Source organism: Myotis yumanensis, unplaced genomic scaffold, assembly GCF_028538775.1.
Source record: "Myotis yumanensis isolate MYYU_CA2020_CCGP unplaced genomic scaffold, mMyoYum1.0.hap1 SCAF_2, whole genome shotgun sequence".
NCBI lineage: Eukaryota > Metazoa > Chordata > Mammalia > Chiroptera > Vespertilionidae > Myotis > Myotis yumanensis.
In genome coordinates, this window is record NW_027223753.1 from 15,368,980 (window position 1) to 15,381,638 (window position 12,659).

General features: G+C 56.6%; 1 protein-coding gene across 2 annotated transcripts in view; it reads right to left on the reverse strand.

Moving 5' to 3' along the window:
* The window catches only part of RUNX3 (RUNX family transcription factor 3), a 60,587-nt gene that overhangs the window by 17,591 nt on the left and 30,337 nt on the right, over positions 1-12,659 (reverse strand). For both annotated transcript variants that reach the window (XM_070404381.1, XM_070404379.1), the window contains exons 2-3: positions 10,042-10,310; positions 8,053-8,209 (exon numbers count right to left, since the gene is read on the reverse strand). In XM_070404381.1, coding sequence (XP_070260482.1) covers positions 8,053-8,209; positions 10,042-10,310 — 426 coding nt within the window. The remainder of the gene's footprint in view (positions 1-8,052; positions 8,210-10,041; positions 10,311-12,659) is intronic.

Below are 12,659 nucleotides of genomic sequence, written 5' to 3' on the forward strand. Positions count from 1 at the left end.
TTATCCTGTTTGTGTTCCTTCTATGCAGAGACCCCTGTGATTTGGGGGTGGGGAGCAAGGACGGAGAGATTATATATGTGTATGTATGTGTGTGTGTATATGTATGTATGTGTGTATGTATGTGTGTGTATGTATGTGTGTATGTGTGTGTGTGTATATACATATATAGTCCCCCCCGAAAGTAATTAATGATTTTTACAGAGAATTATGAGAACATAAAAGATATAAAAAAGAAGAAAATGCCCATAATCCCACTAGCCAGAGATAAACACTGTTACAGCTTGGGTGTTTTCTCCTCTGATCCTTTTTGTGTGGGTAAGCACATTTAAAAAGTTGCAGTGATTCCAATATATATACATATATTTTGTACCCTGCTTTGTTTTTCATCTAACATCACATCACAAGCACTTTCCCGTGTCATTACAAATTCTTCATAAACTTCATTTTTAATGGCTGCAAAATATTTGAACTCATAGGAGCCTCATCTTTTATTCATTCATCTCCTTACTCTTCGGCATTACCCTGCCGCTGATTTCTTACGGTGTGTGCGGCTGGGGCTGGAAAAGGGCTGATTTGGGAGCTGCAGACATTTCATTTGTAGACACAACTGTTATTTCCAGGACTCTGTTCTATTTTTAAATAGGCATTTGGCTCCAAAGTCTCCATTCAAAATTCCTGAGAGGGGAAAAAACTTTTAAAATAATTTATTTTTTAACCATTTGAAATAAAATGAAAATGACCTTCTGCTTATAAGAGTCTTTGTCTGCATCTCTGCTGACTTCCTCAGCATAGATTCCAAGAAGTGGCGTGTGAGTCCATCGGAGCAGAGGGCTGGGACGTACTCAGGGGCACGATCTCTCGAGAGATGGGATGGCTCTCCAGAGAGCCACTGTGATGGTGTGAGGCCGAGTGTCACCCTGGCGCCATCGGCACCATCTATTGAGGTGGAAGATCTTTTAAATGCTCCTGACTGAATTAGTCTTTTTTCTAACACTAGTGAGAATGAAGCTTTTTATGTTTATTATCTGCCCTAACCCAACACAAATAATGGCTTCGTGTTCTTTTATAATTTTGTATTAAAGTTTTGGTGCCTTTAAAACATCATTCTGTAGCCTAGCCGGTTTGGATCAGTGGATAGAGTGTTGGCTTGGGGACTGAAGGGTCCCGGGTTCGATTCTGGACAAGGGCACATACCTCGGTTGCAGGCCCTGGACCTGGTTAGGGCTCGTGCAGGAGGCAACCACTTGATGAGTTTCTCTCACATAGATATTTCTCTTTGTCTTTCCCTCTCTCTTCCACTCTCTCTAAAAATCAATGGAAAAATATCCCCGGTGAGGATATAACACACAAAAGGCCATCCCTCCGTAATAAGCTCGTTAACACCTTCCTGTCCTGTTTGTGGCGATCAGCTGCCCCGTTCGTTCGCTGGCCTTTCCGTTTCCCTCTCTGGTTCTGAGCTGGCTTGCCTTTTCATTTCTTTCTCTGGTTTGTGATTGCTCCTATGTTTTTTATGTTTAGGCAGGTTGCCCTGGGTAACGGGGCCGATAAAGGTTTGCCTCTGATGAACTGTGTTCTCTTTACTTCCTACATCTATTTCTTTGATTCTTCGAGGGAAGACTACTCCATATAGTAGAAGGGAAGGATTTTTTCTCAAAGGGCAACCCCAGTTTTCCCAGCACCTCCCTGGAATGTGAGCACCCCCTGCCTGCCTGCTCTCCAGTACCATCAAAACCTCCTCCACACACATGAGATTGGGAGGATGTGGGGGAGCTTCGCCTCTGTCTGAGCACCCCCATCTCTGGATCCCGGTTACAGGCTTGGAGACTTCCCAGGGGCAGGGTCATTGGCCCGGGGCACCTGTGTCCCCCAGGGCTGCCCGAACGGACCCCTCTGCTGTCCTTGTGCCCCCAACGACTCTCCAAGGCGGCGGGTGGGTTTGATAGCCCACCTCACAGGTGGGGGATGAAAACTCGGAGAGACCGACAGCCTACAGTCCTCTTTGCATTGTCCATTCTCAGTGCTTCTGAGTGCTTCTAGGCCCAGATACAGGAGACTCCAGACCAAGGTCACCTGCCAGGCTGCTGGGGCCACACCCAGGGGCCCACGGGCTCTGAGACATCAGGGCTGGGAGGATGGGGCTCAAGTACAAGGGACTGGACCTGGAAAGCGCGGGCCCCTCTGGGAGAATGTTCCTGAGCCAGCCGGCGAAAGGCAGGGATGCAAATGCCCCAGGGTCCCTGCCCCTGGAGTCCCCGGTCAGGGGGACACACACGGCCCCTCACTCTCAGACCACAGGGGCACTTTCCGTGATTCCTGAAAACAGGACGTGCAGAAGGGCTAGGGAAATGGCAGCAGGTGGGCTGGGGCTCCCTGCCCACTCTTTCCGGGGACCCTCCTACTGCTCGCCCTCACTCTGAAGTCATTTCCCTCCTGGGCCCCCTGCCCCCAACCAGTCAGGCGCTCTCCGGGGGCCCCTGGGCCTCTCTGTCCATCACGTCCTCGGTCCACAGGGCACCGACTGATGAGGCGTTTGGGTGGACAGCGGCCAGAGGGCTGCCAGGCGGTGGGCCCCAAGCCTCTGAAAACCCTCCTTTTATCACCTCACCCCCCTCAGGTCTCCACTGAAAAGTCACATGCCCAGCGAGGCCTGCCCTGGCCGTTTTCTCTAAAGTAGGAGTCTTTAACTTGACTTGTCCAGCCTCCTCTAGAACTGAGTGTGGCCGAGAACCGGGATGGGAGAGAAAAAGACAGGCCATTGTATTGTCCCTAACCTCGAAATGAAATTTAGCAGCCCTCTCGAGGCTGAACATAGGCAACAAGCCACAAAGCATCACAGAAGTCCCTGCGACCTTGTCACACAGACGTCACAGGTATTTACATATCGCGTTACCGACGCTGCAGAATCCTCTAAATAGCTCCTACACGCGTCACCACCTCAAAATCATGGTCGTCATTGCTGGATCTTATTACTTAATATGCTAACAAAGCGGGCACATTTATCACAATTTTAAAAGACAGCTCGCGAACTATGTTTTACCATAATTGGTTCCCAGTGTCATCTTTTATATTTTATTTTGTTCCTTGAAAAACATTATCCTGAGACTGTCAGAGGGGTCCACAGGGTGGAAAAAGATGAAGAAGCTCAACCAGAAGCGTCATAAACCTTCCCTTGCTCCCTGACCGAATTTCCCCCAAATGCTTATTACTTCTCATAATTCATCTACTTAGTTGTCTGGTCTCCCAGTATTAGACTGCAAGCTCCCTGGAGACCAGAATTTTTGTGCTTTTCATGGCTGTTTCCCAAGCCCCTAGGACAGCATCTGGCATGTAGTAGGTGCTCAATAAATGCTTGTTAAAGGAATGAAGGGCAGAGATTACTGCTCCCATTTTATAGATGAGAAAACTGAGGCAGAAAGGCAAGGAGGAGACCAGGTCACACAGTCTCCAGGCAGAGGCCAGGAAGGTTAGAATATGATGGAGCCAGCCCCTCTACACAGATACTAAGGGCCTGCTGTGAGAAGCCCCTCTCCCCATCAGGCAGCAAACCACAGGACACCGGAGGTCACCAGCCCTCCTGGACAGCTTCCTCTCAGTTTCCAGGCCTGGCCCTAACCCTCCCAGGCACTCCCAGAGAGGCTGGGACCTGGGAGCAGGAGTGGGAGGGCGGAGCAGGTAGCAGGTAACAAGGGACAGGGACCCCTTGAACCAGGGGTGAGGAAAAGCTGTCTCCCCGAGTGGCCCTCACCCCTCTCTGTGCCTAGCAGCAAACCCATCCATTATCTCTCTTCTCCTCTTGGAGGAGGAAGCTGAGAAAACCAAGGAGGTGGACAACGTTGTGCAGGAACCCCGGGCAAACTTGCAACCAGCCAGGAGTCTAGGAATTGTAAATCAAGGCACTCCAAGGGCTGGCGATTGGAGGGGGAGCAGGAGGGGGAGCAGTCCTCGTCTGGAAATAGCTGTGCCTTGGGGCTCTGAGTGGCTCCAGACATTCCAGACACGCCTGGGGCCCTGAACCAATCAGCACACACGGCTGGGTCTGGCAGTGTGACCTTGGGCAAGTCCCCTTCCCCGTCCCTCTCAGCCAGGGTTCCTGTGGGAGGTGTCCCTACCACAGGGCTCATGGGTAGCAGGAGGGGACCTGTCTCGGGAACCTCTGCGTTTCTCAACATTGGCCAGGAAGCCGTCTATCTCCTCCCCACCAGTGGTCCCCCTATGCCTGCAGCTCACACCTTTCACCCCAAATCTCTTGCCACACACTACGGCAGGATCTTTTTAACCAGTTAACGACAGTTTGGGAACTGAAGCTCTTTTCACTTCCCGAGGTCGGCAAACCGCGGCTTGCGAGCCACATGCGGCTCTTTGGCCCCTTGAGTGTGGCTCTTCCACAAAATACCACGTGCGGGCGTGCACGTACAGTGCGATTGAAACTTCATGGCCCATGTGCAGAAGTCGGTATTTTGTGGAAGAGCTGGTATTTTGTGGAAGAGCCACACTGAAGGGGCCAAAAGAGCCACATGTGGCTCGTGAGCTGAGGTTTGCCGAGCCACAGTTTGCCGACCACTGACCTAGGCCCATGGCCGCCTCCTAGAGGGCCTTTGGGGGATTGTGGTGTGTGATTCTCAAGAGGTGGGATTGCTTTGGGGGGGGGGGGGGGGCGGGTGCACAGGGCTGTGAAATAGTCATACTTTCTGTGCATGAAAAACTTGCTGATAAAGATGATCTGAGCCATGAACTGAACTAAGTTTTGCATAAAACAAGGTAAATTTTTTTGTACACTTTTAACGTCTATTGAATTTCCCAGGAGGAAAGATAGTCTTAAAAAAAAAAATGTGTTCAGAACTTTACCAAGAATTGTTCACAAGTTCAGAAAATCATGTCATTGACGGCAGAGGGGGTTCAGACTGAGTCATGTACACCTCACAGCCTGTCACAGGCCACCTACCAGGGCCGGAAGCGCCCATCCATCAGACGCTGTGGTCTCGCCCAACATTTACATATTCAAATGGATATTTTATTATAAATCACTTTCCCCATTTTTTATTAGGGCTATGGAATTATATCGGCTTTGAAACTGCGTAGGTAGGTGGGCTACGGTATCTACATTTCACTGTGAGATGGCAAAGGGCGTTACACATTACTGAAGGGGGCGCTGCGCCTGGGAGGGTGTGGGCCTGGGCCTTAATCACGGCAAGGGACACCGATGACTTGGTTTCCTTCCCTTCCTGTTCCTGCTTCACACCTTCAGTCTAATCACGAGAGCTCTGTGCTGCTGGGGTGTGCATGTCTTTCCTGGAAAGGTATCTATCTTCCTGGAATTAAGATGGAATCAAGGAATTGAAAGGCAAGGAAACAAGCAGAAGTTTCCATCTGGCTCCTTGGCCCTGGCAGAGGTTGGAGAGCCAGGGCAAGGCTCTGGGTCCCCAAACCTGTCCCCACTCCTGAAATGGCCCAAACCGTCCGTGTCAATCACTGACTTGTTCTCTCCGAGGGAATTTCCCACTGGGCAGGATGGGCAGAGCCGACTCGAGAGGCTGCTCGCCACAGGAGCCCTGCCGCCCTCCTTCCTCAGCCACCCGCCTCCACTTCTCCCACTCAACAATTCACACCTTCTGGGTTTCCCCCACCCCCGCCCAAACCGCACCAGAATCAGAGAATCAGTGACTGTCACCACTCAAAGGGACTTCAAAGATCTCTTCTAGTCCCAGGCATTTGAAGTAACAAAATCTCTATCATGTATCCAGCTCGCAATAGTTGTCAACGGAGACACTTGTACCAAGTTCTTTAGCCCTGACGAAATCCCATGAGGTAGGTACCAGTATGATCCCCATTTTACAGATGTGGAAACTGAGGCACAGAGAGATTAAGCCATTTGCTCAATGTCATCCAGCAAGTCACCGGTGGAGCTGGGGCTGAACCCCAGGTCGGATGTTTTAGAGCCCAGGCTGTTGAATACCATGAGCCTCCCAGGCCTAGAAGTCCTGTCGACTTCCACAGGCATCAGAACCTCAACTGAGGCCTCTTCCTGCTCCCCAGGACCACCGAGACTGGGGAGAGGAGTGCAGCCTCCTGCATCTATTTTCCAGAGCCACAATCCAGCCTCCACTGTGCCTGCTCTAAGAGTGGGCTGCCCAGCAGGCCTTATGGGTGGGCACAGGTCTGTGGGCATAAATGCCACAAGAAAATAATTTTCTTTTTTTAAAAATATACTTTTTAAATTGATTTCAGAGAGGAAGGGAGAGGGAGAGAGAGATAGAAACATCAATGATGAGAGAGAACCATTGATCGGCTGCCTCCTGCAAGCCCCACACTGGGGATCGAGCCTGCAACCTGGGCATGTGCCCCTGGCCGGAATCGAACCTGGGACCCTTCAGTTCACAGGCGGACGCTCTATCCACTGAGCCAAACCAGCTAGGGCGAGGAAATCATTTTCAGCAGCAGAATGGCCAGGCAAGGTCTCAGGTAACTCAGAGAATCATCATCTCTTCTCTTTCTATATTGCACCTCCTAGAAGAGGGGGTGCGATGCCATGTTCCTGATGCCGTGCTGGGCCCCAGGGACTACGCTTCCCTTCTGCCTGCCCCCTCGGGGATGCAGCTATAGCGGGCCTCCCTCTCTGCCACCGCCACCTGGGCTGACAGACGGGGCCACCGCCCCACCGCCCAGCTGCATCCGAGCAAGCCACCGCCAGGCAGTGGCAGCTAGCGACTCTCCACTCTGGGCGGGGGCTGGGATTAAGTTGCAAAGGGCTTGAGATATTGGGGATGACAAAAGGGGCTTGGAGACTAATTAGGAGCAGCAATGAAAGCTTAATTCATAAAAGCAAACATTTTCCATCCATCAACCTGCAACCAGTTAAGGGCAACTGTTTGAAAGAAATCTGTGCATGGGGAAGGGAGCCAACAGGAACAGGAAATGTTTGAAAGAATGTAAACTATTTCAGTTTCATAAAAAGTAACAAGTAAACAGTTATTACATGCAAATAATGCCCTGGTTTTAATTAATGCTGAAAAGTCAAAATATGTTTGACATTTGTATGTATACACTGAATGGCTGAAGAGGAAAAAATGGTGCCCAGGTGCCCACTTCCTAGCAGGGCTGGCGGCTCAGAGGGACCTAAACCTTGAAAAGGTCTTGCTTATTGGTGGTGAAAAGCACAGTTCTGCCTCGGCCTCTGTGGAGGCTGGGGCCAGAGGGAACCTAGCTTACTTTCTTAACAAAGCTGGAGGGGCAGGCCAGGTGCTCAGGGAAGGGCACTCCCCAATTTTCAGCAGGCTGGTCTTAAAGGGCCAGGGAGCCCTCAAGTCTCCGTTCCTCCCCCTTCCCCTCCCCCAGGCAGGGTTTCTAGGACTTCTGCATCCAGAAGTGGTGATGGGTTTCAGGTCCTCCTACTCAACAGCTGTGCCTGATCCTGCCTTCCTTCATACTGCCCCGGGGGCAGGTCAGGCAGGTAGGGTGGCACATCGACCTTGACTCTGGGGCGGGAGATGGCAGCCTTTGAGCTGCGCTTTCCAGTATTCAGCATCCTGTACTGCATTCGTTTCTTTTCTAAACCACGTTAAGGCTCAAAGGGCTGGGGAAATTGTGGCTTTGGGAGACCACAGCTGTGGAGAGGCAGCCCCAAAGTGTGGGGGAGATTCTGCCCCAGTGGGGAGAGTGGCTGGGGCGCCGGGTCCCCGAAGACCAAGGATTTGTCCTCTAAACCGCCTGCCAAAAGACTTAGAAGGCCCTTTTTTGAGCCTGTTCCTCCTCCCCCAGCAGCTTTTGTGAGATCAGTGCACTCAATCAGGAAAGGGAAGGCATGGCGGGCTCCAGGAGTTAAAAAGCACCAGAGACTAGGGGGTGGGGGGGGGGGGGCGATGACAGCTTTTCCCTCACATTTTCAGGGGGGTCTAAAACATCCTAAGGGGTTGCAAACTGCTGTTTTAGACCGAATTGGGCATGGACCTGTTTCTGGGGCTCCCACCGGGACCCCTCATTCTCAGCTTCCTTCCCCCCAACCTTTGCTACGGGCAGTGGCCAGTGCTGGGCTGGCGCAGTCTCCCTCCCACTCACCTCGCCCACTGCGGCCCACGAAGCGAAGGTCGTTGAACCTGGCCACCTGGTTCTTCATGACGGCAGAGGCATTGCGCAGTTCGGCGGAGTAGTTCTCATCGTTGCCCGCCATCACCGTCACCACCGTGCCATCTGGCACATCCCCCAGTGCCACCACCTGAGGGCAGGGGGCAGGGGGACAGCTTAGAAAGGTAGCGGGAGGCCAGGGAAAGGGGGGGAGGGGCTGGGGCAGGCAGCTCCCCTAGGTGCCAGGCGCACTGCGGATTTCTCAAATGCGGAGTGGAGAGGAGGCTTACGAACAATAGAGACCGCTCCCTCCCCCTCCCCCCAAAACAAAAAGATCTCCACCTTCCGAACCAAAATCCTAGATAAATTGGTGAAGCCATGCCCCGGGAAAGCATCCCTTCCATCCATTAAACCTAAGGGAGAGCTGGGCACCAGTGCAGTCACTGCGACGTAGGACGCAGCTTCCTTCTTCCCTTTGCTTGTGAGCAAAAGAGGAATCAACACTGCCTCTAGCAACCCAGTCTCTAACGTTAAAAAAACAGTATCAACAACAATGATGAGGGGACCCAAATAATGTAAGAGCCGTTTGGGGTCTGATGTTTGGCCCCAACATGTGGCCTCAGCCCAGTGTGTCGGCCTCTGCGTAGCCTGAATTCGTTATGCAGGGAAAATGCAAAACAAGCTGTCCTTTTGAGAGGGTCTGTCCAGAAAACCCCTTTAAAGCGCCAAGGGGCTTCTGATAGCAGGAGGATGCACCTGCTGGGAATTTCGGGGTGGGGCTGGAGGTGCCCCCTAATATCGTCTCCCCCAAGCCTCACCCCTCGGAGCTCGGAGAGGCAGATGCCTTTTGAAAAGGAATCAGGCTGCAGACACAGTCACAGCCATGCATTTGAACGTGGCCACCGCGTGCAGGGACGAGGGATCCAGATGGTAAAAATTTCAAGGAGAAAATGTTTGGGGTCTGATTAAAAAGGCCAGATTTCCTGTCAACATCCTGTCTTCTTTTAATTTCAAAGATTCCTTTTAAGCTCCAAGTGACAGTAAAACCTCCGATCTGAGGATTAAAGTCACAGGGCCTCCGCCTGCCGGTCCCCAGGAGCTTCTCCCCACTGGTGTTTTAAGATGTCACCCGGGAGACCTCAAAGAGCCACTCATCCTTTTTTTTTTCCTTCCAATTTGGAGTCGTCTTAATGGGAGCAAGGCCGGCAGCCACCTCGGGCACCGCCACCCCCAGCCGCCGGCCCGCCCTGCCCTGCCCGTTCTCACGGCAGCTGCGAGAGGTTTAGGGGAAAACCAAGTCGTTTTCGTTTCATCTCGCTGCCCCCTTAAAAAAAAAAAAAATGAAAATGAAACAGTCGCCTACTCCCCGGCAAAGAGAAGCTCCTCTGCATGACTGGGGGCTGCCAGGGGTGGGAGCACCCCCAATCTCTGCCTAACATTTGGGATCCCCGCAGCAACCGGTTAGGGACAGTGTCTCTGGTCCCGGCCCAGAGCCGCGCGGTGAAGGTTTCTGAAGCGGGAGGTTGAGGGTGTGAGCAGGAAGTGTTGCTGAAGCTGTGCAGGAGGAGGGGTGCCGGCAGGGCAGGGCAGGCCTATCCACCCTCCGCACCCCACCTCTGTGTCCTCGCCCGGGGCCCCGGGCTCCGCTTCTCCCCTCCCCGCAGGGCTGTGTCCGAAGGATCCGGGTTGGAGGGGGGCCCCATCGACCCGCTTCCATATCAACGTTTCTCCCCAGGGCTCCCCGAAGGTGGCGGGGGCATGCCTTCCTACAAGTCACCAGTGCGGGGTGCACCCCAAAGGAAACGCCTGCGTCTCCGGGTGGAGCGCGCCCTGAGACCGACCGGGCTGGTGGCCCAGGTCCCTGGCTCTGGCTTCGGGGTCGCGAGCACGTCCCCTCCCCTCCGTTCCCCGGCCCTGGCTCCGGCAGCGCGGACGCCCGGCGCCCCAGGGACCGTGTCCTCCCTCCCCGGGCCCCGAGCTCACCTTAAAGGCGACCGGCAGCGTCTTGTTGCAGCGCCAGTGCGATGGCAGCACCGAGCAGAGGAAGTTGGGGCTGTCGGTGCGCACGAGTTCGCCCGCGTGGTCCGCCAGCACGTCCACCATCGAGCGCACCTCGGGCCGGGCGCGCCCGCCGGGCCCCACGGCCGCCTGCACGCTCAGCGCGCCGCTGTTCTCGCCCATCTTGCCGCCGCCGCCGCCGCCGCAGGGGAAGGCCGTGGAGGGAGGTGTGAAGCGGCGGCTGGTGCTCGGGTCTACAGGAATACGCATAACAGCGGCCGTCAGGGCGCCGGCCGGGCGGCGGCGGCGGCGCGGCTCCCCCGGGGCAGCCGGCGCGGGCGCCTCCTCCGCCGCCGCTGCCGCTAGAAGCGGGAAAGCAGAAGCGCCCGAGCCGGGCTTCGGGGCCCAGGGGGCGGCGCCCGGGGACGCCCCGCCGGGCCCGCCCGCAGCGAAGCCTCGCAGCCCCGACGGCCGCGCAGCCAGCCCGCTAGTCCCGCATCCTGGGCGCGCGGCCCCGGTGCGGCCGCCCCGCGCGCCGGTCCCGGCAGCTTCGGCCGCGGCGGGGCCCGCGCGCCCTGTGCCGCCGCCGCCGTCTTCCGCCCCCGCAGCCCGCTCGCGGCCGCAGCCCCACAACAAATCCTCGAGAATCAAGTGGCGGTGCCGCGGCCGCCCGCGCGCGGGGTTAGTACCCGGGGCCCGTGGGGCGGGGCCGGCCGGAGCGACGCGTCGCGCAGCCAATCGCAGCCCCCATCGCGGGCACCTCGGCGCTGGCGGGGGGAGGACGGGACCGCCGGAGGCCGCCCCACCCGGAGGGGCGGAAGGCCCCGCCCCGAGGAGGACGCGCGGGGTTGGCTACCCCCACGCGATAGCCCGGGGCTCCTCGAGGGTTCCGGGGAACTGGGCCGCGGCTAGAAATGAGTTTAAAACACCCGAGTCCTACCGAAGGCTCATTTGCCACTGTCTCCAGGGCGCGCCTCCCTTTCTCTCCCCCTTCCCCGCTGCTTGCCTGCGGCCGGGCCTCCCCCACTCCAGCTGCTTTCGGCCTGTGCAGCCTGCACCCCAGTGGGGAGCCGCGGGGACCCCAAGGCGGGTGACATCGCGCGCGGTGCTGCCCCCCCCCCGAAAGGCTTCTCACCGCCCCGCCCGCACATTATTTTGACCCAAGAGCTTCCACAGCACAAGAGAGTAAGTGCACACCAGCGGCCTCTGCAGCTCCCAGCCCCGTGCGGCTGTGATCCCGGCCGCGGAGGCCCCGGTGTGAACCGGTGTGAACCCGGGGACAGAGGGAAGGGTGCCCCTACGGGCCCGCATCCGGCTCGGGGGCGACTAACCCTGTTCCTCAACGCTCTCCTGCCACACAACTGCGAAGACCGCGCAGGCCTCGCTGAGTTCTTCGTGGTGGAGGTCAGCGGCTTGTTGAGAAACAGGATGGGCCTGGAAAATGCGAGTGCTTTTCCCTGATCTCCCTCCCCTACCCTCCCCCCCCCCCGCCCCCCGCAACACCAGCCCCGGTGCTTGTAACCACGGTCCTGCATCGTGGAAAAGGACGCTAGTTTGTAGCCAGAAGAAAACGTGTGCGGAGAACGGGAATGGCTGCAAAGTTTCAGAGGGAATTTACTTCCTCCACGTGGATGCAAACTGGCTCCCGCGGGTCCAAGCCCACGTCTCCCCGGACGGTGCGCTCCGGCCGCCGCGCCGCAGGAGCGCAGGCAGCTCCGCCGAGGCGTGGTCTGCGCGCCGGCCCTGGCGAGTCGCTCCCACTCCCCGGCGCGGCCCAACCGTTCCCGGGGCTTCACGTCAAACAATCCCTTCCTCTCCTGACCCCTGAGCCAGGCCGGCGGGCCTGGGGACCGGCTACAGAGGAGGGGGGAGCAGGAAAAGATCAAGACCCATTCACTCTGGAGGATGGCCCAGACGCGCTCCCTGGAGTGCGGGGAACGCACTGGTGCCGGCTGACCCCGCCGTTTTGGAGGCTGGGACGAGTATTCGTTGCTCCGGGCCCTCGACAGGCGCATAACGACGAATTTCCAAGCCCCAGGCGCAAAGCAGCCTCAACTCCGATGGTGACCGCAAGATCCCGCCCTGGGTCTGACCCTGGCCCAGCGGTCGCCATTGCGTCGTAGACAAACGAAATCAAGCCCAGTGTGCACGGCAGAGCAAACGGAATCCGGGCCGGCCTCGACCCTCCGGAGCGCTGGTCCCTGCCCCGCTCGGAGCCTCCGGTCAGGTCCTCGGGCCATTTGGAAAGCAGGGACGAGAGGGCCCTTGTCTGGACTTTCCAGAGAGCCTTCGCCGAGGCCCGCGCGCTCTCGGGAGCGCTGGCACTAGCACCGGGACCAGAAGAAAGCGGGGGACCTGGGCCTGGGTGCGTCCGGCCTCTCCTCTCGGTGCCGCCCAACGAAAGGCCCACTGCGCCGTAGCCAGGTAGGGCCCGGGCCAGGTAGGCGGTCGGCGCGGGCTGCCCTGGAGCGGCCGTGGGGCCAGGACCCCTTCCTGTGAAGTTTGTAAATTCAATTTGTCTAATGGTTTCGGTTTGCACCCGTGCCCTTACTCGCCCCTCCGCCTGATTTCTCCCTCTCATCCGACGGGTGGTTTACAAATGG